General features: G+C 46.8%; 1 protein-coding gene across 1 annotated transcript; it reads left to right on the top strand.

Annotated features, from left to right (window-relative positions):
• The first annotated feature begins 940 nt into the window (after positions 1-940).
• On the top strand, positions 941-1,267 carry LOC101417150 (large ribosomal subunit protein uL24-like). The gene has a single exon (XM_071213642.1). The coding sequence runs from the start codon at positions 941-943 to the stop codon at positions 1,265-1,267; it is 327 nt and encodes a 108-aa protein (XP_071069743.1).
• The last annotated feature ends 9,577 nt before the right edge of the window (positions 1,268-10,844 follow it).

Raw genomic sequence — 10,844 nt, forward strand, 5'->3', positions numbered from 1 at the left:
GACTTTATGAATTACATAGAGTTTCACATGACAGATGAATACTGGGCAAGAAATGAGATTCTATCCCAGCTCTACCTTGCTTCCATAACTGAATGTAAAAGAATCTTCGAATCTCTGGACCAAACAGAGATCATCGGTAAAAGAAAACCATTGATCTAAATCAATTCATGAACTAACAAAAACTAAGAAAATTAAGCTAAGTTCTTATTCTGTACTTGCTTTCCAAATGATGGCAGAAGGTCTTGATTGCCTCTAGGAAACAGAACGTAAGACAAGGATATCAAATTCTTGGCTTTTCTGAGGAGAAAGAGAATATATTAGAGATCTTATGTGAACAAGGGAGTTGAGCCAAGCAATCAGGTGGTGTATATTAGGGTAGAGGGGCAGTGATGGGAGATGTCACCTGCCTATCACTCATTTAGGTGTAATCTTTGGTGTGATAGACCCACTCCCTTTCCTTGTCTGACATTTGGTCCCATGGAACTCACCACTTGGCTATAGGAGGGGACAATGAAGGTGCCATCATCAGTATCTCAAGATAGTCATTAGTATAAGCATATTTACAGAATAAAGGCAAACTCTTAAGCAAAGTGATATAATCACCTAAAATCAGGTGCTAGAGGAGAGGGTGGGGAAAGAGAAGGAAGAGAAACACACTAATTTCATCACTGCTCACAATGAGGATTAATACACACTAAAGAAATGGATGATTAAGGGAAAATTAAAAAAACAATTACTAGAACAAAATCACAAGCCAGAAAACATACACATGTACACAGAAGCATACAGGTGCAAGAAGTGTACTTTTGAGTATTCTTGCCCTTTAAAAATATAATGAATTTAAGTAGTTTCCCATGTTAAATACAGTTAAAATCAGCATCAAAAATAGAGAGCAGCTCTTTTTCCTTTTGCAGCCATCGCTGAAGTGGCAGGGGCCAAAATGAAGTTCAATCCCTTTGTGACCTCTGGTCAGAGCAAGAACCATAAAAGGCATTTCAATGCACCTTCCCACATTCGGAGGAAGATTATGTCTTCCCCTCTTTCCAAGGAGCTGAGACAGAAATATAATGTTCGATCCATGCCTATCCGAAAAGATGATGAAGTTCAGGTTGTGAGACGACACTACAAAGGTCAGCAAATTGGCAAAGTAGTCCAGGTTTACAGGAAGAAATATGTCATCTACATCGAATGGGAGCAGCGGGAGAAGGCTAATGGCACCACTGTCTGTGTGGGCATTCACCCCAGCAAGGTAGTTATCTATCACTAGGCTAAAACTGGATAAAGACCGCAAAAAGATCCTCGAATGTAAAGCCAAATCTCACCAAGTAGGGAAGGAAAAGGGCAAATATAAGGAAAAAACAACTGAGAAGATGCAGGGAAAATAGAATCTTATGTACAAATTCCACTGAAAGCTGCTAATATGAAAAAAAAAAGAAATTAAGAATTCCAGTTTATATTTTATATTTATAAACACCTTAAGCAATGGACTTTTCCACATAGAAGACAGATGAAAGTGCTTAGATGGCTTAGGCACCCCTCTCACTTGATGAGTATGGAAAGAATTAAAGAGCCGTATTGTTTGGGAGTGATGGGGAGATAGCTCTATCTCTTTGCAAAGGGAGAGGTAGGCCATGCTTCACACACAGAGAAATTCAGTTAAATCATATGAAAAGGAATTTCAGGTTTTGGTTGCCTTACTGCAATAAGTGACTTTGCAGAATTGAAGATCTGGTTTAAGGTTTTATGAAGGAAACAATTTGGTTGTAAGGCAAGAATATTCTGGTGTGGAAGAGTGGGGTGGGGGAGTGGGGGGTATACGGGAGCCTCTTATGTTTTTCATAACATAACCTTTTCTGTGATGTATGTATCTTCAAAAAAAATACAATTTATAAAAATGATGGGGGGAAGTGGGTTATATGGGAACCTCATGGTTTTTTTTAATGTAACATTCTATGTGATCTATTAACTTTAATATAAACATTTAAAAATAAAATGATTTCAAATTATAATGATAAACACTTTGATTTTTAGCCCTATGTATTAAGAACTGTTGCAAAGTACCTAGTTATGTGTTATTTCATTTAACCTTTACAACCACCCTATTAAGAAGGGACTCTTTTACAGAATGAGAAAACTGAGGCTTACAGAGATGAAGTCACTTGCCAAGGTTAACAAGGGTCTGCCTGCCACACAGTCTATGTTCACAATCCTTCCACAACCCAGACTGTCTCCCTACAAATAGTGCAGCTGATACCATGAGGGCAACCCGCCTTTCCCCTTCTGAAGTGTTTCCAATCAGGGCATGTTGTAATACCTATCCTACATCTAGGCCACATATCCCTTTATTGGCCCCCACATTGATACACAGTCCTGCACAGTCACCCACCATAATGGTTTCTTGTGTTGAGCTACATTCTTGGATGGCTTAATATACAGGCAATAGTGCCTGGCACATGGAAAGCACCTAATAAATGTTATTACTATCACAGTCATCATCATTATCCAGCTCACACCTGGGGCCTCTGAGGGTTTCCTGAACCAAAATGCTCTCTGGTTACAGTGCCTTTCTCTGTTCCAGATAAGCAAGGACTCCGATCCTCGGGATCCCATATAGTGTATTTCCTTTACTGGCCTAAGTATCCCATCAACAAAACCACTTATTTCGGTCAGACTGAGTGAGTCTCTGTTCCTTGTAACCCAAACAGTAAAAAAATATATAGATGGATTGTTTTGATAGGTGAATTTTTAAAAAGTCTCTAAAGTTACATTATTTTTTCAGGAATGAAAACATTTAAAATGAAAAGTGTATTAATCAAAAAAATATAGTTTCAAATGCAAGTTTTATTATGTTACTAAGAGGGAGAAATTTTATCATCACTATAAGTGTAGATATGGGTCCTTTTTGTTTCTAGGTAGTTTATTCAAGAAAATTATGAAGGAAAAAAACAATTAATTAGAATTAATCTGTGAAAAGAATTCTTGATGTCCTGACACTTTAAACTTTGCTCAAAAACTCTCCTCCTTTCTGAGACCTTTGTGTTTTCCATAACAATCATTTCATTTGCTTCCTCCTTCATTATTATATATGCATGCAATTTTTATTATCTATTTTCTATATTTGATCTTAAATTGGGTTATAATTGTTTTCCTTGAATTTCTTTATGTGTTTGTCCTATCTTACCTAGCAGAGTATGAACTCCAGGGAAAAGTGATTTCTCTCTTCATTTCTTTTAAAATGGCACTGGTGTATAATGTAACAAGAAGAAGATATGAAATAAGATGATACAGATGCTAGAGAGTCAAGTCCCAATTCTCTCACACATTGATAAATCACTAAACCTGTCTCAGTCTCCATGGCATTTCTATAAAGAGGAGATGCTCTCTATCTGATTTTAAAGTTCACTGGATTTTTTACTTTGCTTCTCTGACTCTGGTGGACCAAATTCATGAAAAGAATCCTGAATATTTAAATCCTCAGGTATATGTGGTACCGCTCATATTCAAAAGAAATTACTACATGGAATGTGATGAAATGACAGGTAGTGTCAAATGGCAAAGGCCACCTGATCTGAATTGCTGGAAGGCATTTACCTTCTGACACTTTATCTTTAAAGCAGTGGTTAGAATCAGATTCCAAGCCATGGTATTTCATCACATATCATAAGCTAACACAGTCTGCCTGCCAGCCTGTCCCCCCAGCAAGTCCATTAGTCTAAAGTTAACTTGTCACCACTCACCAGCCACAGACTCTGAGCTTTTACCTGGCCATTGAAAATCACAACTTGGTATTTATAGCTCTGGCATTCATATAATTTAATGCAAAAATCTCATCAGACTGCACTTCCAGATTACAGCTTAAATTCTATCTTCTCTTTCTCCCCTTCTCCAATAATTTATGACTAAATAAGCAAAAATTAAACAAACACTTTCAGTTCACATTTCACCTCTCTTCTGCAGAATCATATCAACAAAATAATAATGGTAGAAGTACTAATTTGTTTTCAGTAAATTGTCCAAGTAAAATATTCAGGATTCCAACTAGTGCATCTGAACAGTAGGCTAGGCTACTAAAGGAATGTGTTTTGTAAAGATGCAGAGGCCACCTTAATCAGCATATTAAAGTGGAAGATCATAAAATAAGAAAGTAGTTTTTTGTGCTGCTGAAGTAAAATACCTGGTAATTACCAATATCACAGTGGGGTTGTAGAAGTAAGAAGCAAAGTGTGTTTGATGTGTTATGCATTGCATTGGAAATATTTAGTAAGTATATGAAAATTAAGTATATGAAAACTAAGTCCCTCAGTAGGTTGCAGGATCAGACTCCTGCAGCAGCTGGCAATTGCTGGAGAGTGGATGGAGAATATGTTGCAGTTTTGGACTCCTAGAGCAGCTGGCAATTGCTGGAGAGTGGATGGAGACTATGTTGCAGTTTTGGACTCCTGCAGTGGCCAGCAATGACTAGATATGGCCAGATGTACAAGGGAACATTCAAGTTTTCCATTGGTTTCATTAGTTTATAATAATAACCTGTTGTTGCCTATGTCTCAGAGGATACACACTAGGAAAAATGAGGTCAGTTTCCACTAAGCCAGGGGTTGAAGGTTTCTTTACCCCTGGGAGGAAGCAGCTGCTGAAATGACACAAAGTCACTTGTTCAGGGTCTGTGCCAGGCTAGAGAGAACACAGCTGCTGAGTCCCTAGCAGTGAGCATAGGGCCTAGTCCCCCAGGCAAGTCCCCTTCAGGGAATTGGCCCTCCTGAGCCAAGCTCAGGAACCACAGGCAGACCCACATTGCCCCCTGCTGATGAACTGGCAGAAATCCACCAATGTTGAAAGTGAGAGCACTGCAGCTTATTCTGTCCTCAACTTAAGGTTATCTTGAATTTGTGCATCAGTTAGAATATCAACAGAATAATAATAATGGTAGAGGTCATCATTAGTTTTCTATAAATTGTTCTAGTAAAATATTCAGGATTCCAACTAGTGCATCTGAACAACAGTCTAGGATACTAAAAGTATCATAGGATCAAAATCACTTACTTGATATTTCTGATGCAACAGTGGAGTTCTCATAATTGGGGCTAAACCAGACTTCTTTACAGATACCCGTGGATTCAGTTTTCTCACCTGTCATTTAAACAAAAAGCATGACGCCTTAAAAAAAAATTCAGAAGAAGGAAAACACTACATACATAAAGATATGTATTACAGGGCTATACACTAAAAAATATAAATTACTTCACTGCTAAACAACTGGGAAGTGAATTAGTAAATCTTGATTCTTTAATAAGATGAAGTACCGGGAGCTGATGTGGCTCAAGCAGTTGAGCAACAGTTTCCCACAAGGAAGGTCCTAGGTTTGATCCCTGGTGCCTCCTAAAAATAAAAAAAAAAAAAGGAAACAACAAGTAAATCAACAAAACAAATTAACTCAGGGAGTCACTCTGGTTCAGTGGTTAAGCGCCAGCTTCCCATTTGCAAGTTCCCAGGTTCAATCCCTGGCCCCATAACCCAAACAAAACAAAACAGAACAATAAATAAGATAAAGTACCATTTAACCCTTCAAAATCGTCATTATCAAGACTGTAAACCACTAGAGGAAAATATTTGTAATATAACATTGAACGAATAAAACAAATTATAAAGTTAACTATATAGCTACAAATACATTGTATTAGGTTAAAATGCATATATATACTCTATTAGTAAAAGAAGAGCTGATGCAAAATAGCAGAAATTGTTTGCTTTTTATGAAGGGTATTTATCTGGGGTCGAAGCTTACAGTTACCAGGTCATAAAAGTGCAGGCTACCTCCCTCACCAAAGTCTATTGCCACATGCTGGAGCGAGATGGCTGCCGACGCCAGCAAGGGGTCAGGCTTCCTGGGCTCCTCTCTTCCTGAGGCTTGCTTCTCTCCAGGTTCAGCGCTGCTTTGCTCTCTCCACAAGGCCAGCTGTAGATTACAAGGCAAATGGCACATCTCTCTTCCCGGGGCCTCTGCCGTATCTGCTTCTCTGTGTGTTTCCTTCCCAGGCTCCAGCTCAAAAACTCCCAGCTCTGTCCTTTGCCATGTCTTTTCTCCGTAAGTCTCTGTATGTGCAGGGATGCAATGTCCTACTGACATGACCCAATCAAAGCCTTAATCATTGTTTAATCAAGTAAGAGAAACCTCTCAATCCAATACAATCTAACATGCCTGGAGGAACAGACCAGGTTACAAACATAAACCAATATCTATTTTTGGAACACATAAACAATATCAAATTGCTACATAGTCTATGAAAAAGATACATGTAGGGAGGAAAGTAAGAGCAAAAGGGGCCCCCTCTGGAGGCAGCTGTTTAATAAGAACTGCTCCAATAGTCACAACACCCCTGGGTTGGGGACTGGACCCTTGGTGTGCAGAAGGAGGAGACAGAGTCCCTCCAGGGAAGGGTCATGTGGTCCCCTGAAGGTGGCTGCCTGGGCCTGTTAAGCCAGGATCTGTAATTCTGAAATGAGGCCCCTCGTGTCCTGCCAATCATGCATCCCCATCCATGGCCTTGTAAATGGGATGGGCCATGCCATAAAAGGTTGGATAAAGCTGCCCAGTACTTTGGAGGACAGGGGTCTCTGTGTAAGAAAACTGTCCATGATTCAGTGTCAAAGGAGGCCTCCTCAGGTTGGAGATAGATTCTGAGTCTCTTGTCTGCATGCTCAAAAATGCTATGTGCATTGCATCATCCCAATCTTTCTAAGTAAAATTGGACTTACAGCTGAGAGTCTTTTGAAGACTCCATGCCCCTCTCCTATCAACTTAGGTATTTATGACAGTAGGAAAAGGTCCATTTGTGTATGGTGGGTATTACTGCCTAGGCAGATGCCCACTGGCCAACAACTGGGAGCCGGGAAGCCTGCCCTGCAGGGCTCACCTTGCAGCAGAAGCCTGAAGAGTGGGTGGGAGTGAGGCAGGCAGAGTGGGAGAGCACCCCAAGGAGAGGACACGGCCTGGGTAGGACCTGGGGCTACCGCGCTGGTCTTTCCTTCCCTCTTATCCTTAGAGAGCAAGTAAAAAAGGGAATTATTAAAATTCCCATGACCCTGCCCCGCCCCCCAGATGGCCTTAGATCCGCCCTCCATCAAGCAGAGATTCTGCCCCGCCATTCCAGCAGCTGTTTGCGCTTGACAAAATGCCCAGTGGTATTGTTCGATCCTTACAACCACCTGGAGGGAGCAGGTGTCCGGCCCCTGTACAGAGGGGAAACTGAGGCAGGGGGTGGTGTGCCTTCCTGGGCCACACAGTAGGTGTGCCTCTCCTCGTCCGGGCAGCCTCCCCCACCCCCGTGCAAGTTGCACGTCCTAGCCCCTTGGCTCTGGGTGGCTGGGGGGTCACGTGACACATCCAGGTAAAGCGCTGAGCAGGTGGAGCTCAAGGCCGCGGCTGCCATCGTGACGACGACGAAGCGCCTTCCCGGGGAGCCCGAACGGGGTTCCTGAGTCCTCCCTCCCCTGAGAACCTGCAGCCCCGCGGAGAAGGGGCGTCCTGCAGGCAGGGGGCCCCGGGAGCGGGGACGGGGCTGCGCCGGGACAGCAGCTGGAACCCCGGCGACAGGCAGCGGTGAGCCCGGGGTCGGGGTGAGGAGCTCCGCGGAGGGACGTGGTGGGCGCGGGGGCAGGAGGAGCCGGGGAGCCCCGGGATGAGGTCCAGGGGGGCCCAGGCGGCCCAGCGTGAGAGACGCCGCCAGCGCGGGAAGCAGGCGCTTCAGATTGTTTCCATTCTAACACCTTTTTTTTTTTTAATGTACTGGATGCATATCACTTAACACTTTACTTTTTAAATAATTTCAAACTTACGTACTGTGGCAAAAACAATACAACCCCCCCACACACACAGAGGACTCCAACATACCCCCACCCGCTTTCACCATTTCCCGCCTTTGCTGCAGCAGACTCCTCTTTACAGCAGCATTTACCTGGAATTCGCTTCCCCCTAAATTTAATGACGCACCGTGCAGGAAAGGTGGGTGCCACACGCGCGGTGGGAAATGAAAGCCCCATCATCTGTAACTCACCACCCCCGGCAGCCTGGTCATCCTGTGAGTCTCTTCTTCCAGTCTTGAAAAGAAAAGAAAAAAATTCACCCCCGAAGGGACAAAAAAAATTCCAAGTGCCTGAGAGATGACTGCACGGGGACATCCCGTGGCTGGGGAGGTCCAGGCAGGCTTCTGGAGAGAAGGTGGGGTTCAGGATGGACCTCAGGGAGTGTGGGAAAGGGCGACGTTTAATTTCCTCAAAGCGGAAGCCGGAGCCGCTCTGCGCTGAGGAGGGAGGGAACGGGCTTCCGGCGGCTTTGGCGCGCAGGGAATTTGAAAAGTGGCGCCAAAATGAGGGGGCCAATGGTGAGTGTCAGGGGCGGGGCCAATGGTGAGAAGGGCTAATGGTGAGTGTCGGGGGCGGGGCCAATGGTGAGGAGCGCCAATGGGAAGGAGGGGCGGAGCCAATAGTGAAAACGGCGCCAAATTGGAAAAGCCGCCAGCAGTGGAGGCGGCGCCGAGGCCCAGCCCGCGCGTGTGGAGAGGCGGGAGCAGGGACTGGCGCGGGTCGCGGAGCTTAGTTAGGCCACACGGAGAGGCTGGGACCCCTGAAGGGCCCAGTCAGTGGGGCCCAGGGAGGGCCCTGGTGCTAGCTGGGGGTATAAGCCTCAGCATTCTTGCTGTTTTGCGTCGGTCATTTTATCCAGGTCTGCGCGCGTTCCTGCAAGATGGTTAATTAAGTCTTTTCTCCTCCACACTCGGGTGAGCTTTAGTTTTGTTACAGGTGCGGCTTTCTCTTTAACAGGAGGGGCAGGGGTTGAAAAGAGCACAGGAACAGAGACGGGATTCCGGCCAAGGGGGCCACGCCAAGCTGGGAAAGGAGCTAATAAAATGGGGCTGCCGAGCACCCCGCGGCCAGCCCTGCTCCCGCGCCCGCGCTTCAACCCCCAACGACCCGCGGGGAACACGGAGTGGCCTCATTTAGCACGGGTCCCGAGCCCACCCACTCCGCGCTGCTGTGAGGGGCTGAGGCTCCCACCCAGGGCCGGGGGGGGACCGCGGGTCCCCGGAAACGCCAGCTGGTTGTGGGGCGTGCCAGCCGCGCCCAGCGCCCACCCGGGGGTCCTCGCGGGGCAGAAGGCGCTTAGAAGCCGCGCACAGCGGGGGAAAGGGAAGAGGAAGGGGGCGGGCGGGCGCCTCGCGGGGCTGGCCCCGAGCTGCGCGGGCCTCACCAGGGCGCCCCGGGCCTGACACCCGCCGCGCCTCTGAGGGGCCCTCGGGCACGCGCCTGCCGGCCTCGAGGAGGTCACCAGGCCCTGACTGCTGGTGGCCCAGCCCAAGCCCCTCCCCTGCTACCCGGTAGGGAGGAGGCAAGGCCAGGCGAGGAAACCAGCGACGACAATGTATTTAAACCTCTCCCGTGGGCGCGCGCCTGCCGGCTCCTGAAGCGCTCGCGCTCCCGTCAGCAGCGTGGGGAGCAAGCCCACCTGGCCTTCCCGTCCCCAGTCCACTCATTCCTGGCAGTGCTCAAGCCTGGGCTTCCTCATCTGTAAAATGAAAGCAGGCAGTGGATGTGGCTTGACCGGTTGAGCGCCTGCCTCCCATGTACCAGGTCCTGAGTTCAATCTCAGGCACCTCCTAAAAACAATCAACTCGGGGGAGCTGGTGTAGCTCAGTGGCTGAGCGCCGGCTTCCCACATTCGAGGTATGAGGTCAATTCCTGACCCCAGTACCTCAAAAAAAAACAGTAACCCCACCCTTCTTGTCCAAGTTCAGTGCCCCACCAACCTGTTGCCACCTTCCTGCTGGCCCTTTCCTTCCCCGTGCCTCCCCACCCCCTTCTCCAGAGGGTACCGCCTCTGCGCTGTGCCAGGCACCCGGGCCTCTGCCAGCTGGGAGTTGAGTCAGACCTGGATCCACCACTGCACCGCCGCCCGCTGAGCTCGGACAGCCAGAGGCTCCTTGTCTCGGCTCCCATCCAGTGTGCACCAGGCCCAGGGGACAGCCGGGGGAGGGGGAGGAGGCGGGCGGAGGGAGGCCCAAGGCCATTGTGCTCTGGGACGCCAGGCCAGGGCAGGGGCTCTGCCAGCAGAAGACTGACCTCCAACAATGACGTTTCTCCCTGGGTGTTCCAGAAGGCACCAGCCGCCTTCTAATTCAAACCAGCAGGAGGAGGCGCCATAGGCTGAGTCTCAAAAAGTAGACAAGAGCCCCCTAGAAGGGGCTCTGGCCAGGGGCCCCCTCCCCTGCCTCCTGAGCCAGGCCCGGGCGCATCCCCCATGGGGCACAGCACCCCCGCCCCCTCGATCCCTGGCCCTGCGCGGGCTGTGGAGCCTGCGGTCATCATGGGAGCTCTGGTTTTAGCTGCGCTTATGAGCACCCTCTGAATGCCAGCGTCTGTGCTAAGAACTGCATGTTCACCACCTCTCAAAACCACTCACTCTTTTTTTTTTTCCCCTTAAACTTTTTATTTTCACATAATTTCAAACTAACAAGACAGTTGCAAAAATAATACAAAACCAACCCAAAGAACTCCAATTTGCCCCTTCCCCCCACCCCATATCCAGAGCCACAATTTTAACATTTTGTTTCATTCACTTTATTGGTCTATTTAGCTATCTATCATCAGTCCAAATATCTGTTTATTTTCTAAATATTTGAGAGGTTGTTACATCGTGTTTCCTGAACACATAACACTCCTATGTACCTTTCCTAGGAGCAGGATTATGTAACCACTTTAAGTCCAGATTTATCAAGTTCAAGAACTTTAGCATCAATATAAAACTTCCAGTCTATATTCCAATATTTTCGAATGTCCTTTAGGGCCTTTTC

This window comes from Dasypus novemcinctus, unplaced genomic scaffold (assembly GCF_030445035.2).
Source record: "Dasypus novemcinctus isolate mDasNov1 unplaced genomic scaffold, mDasNov1.1.hap2 scaffold_258, whole genome shotgun sequence".
NCBI lineage: Eukaryota > Metazoa > Chordata > Mammalia > Cingulata > Dasypodidae > Dasypus > Dasypus novemcinctus.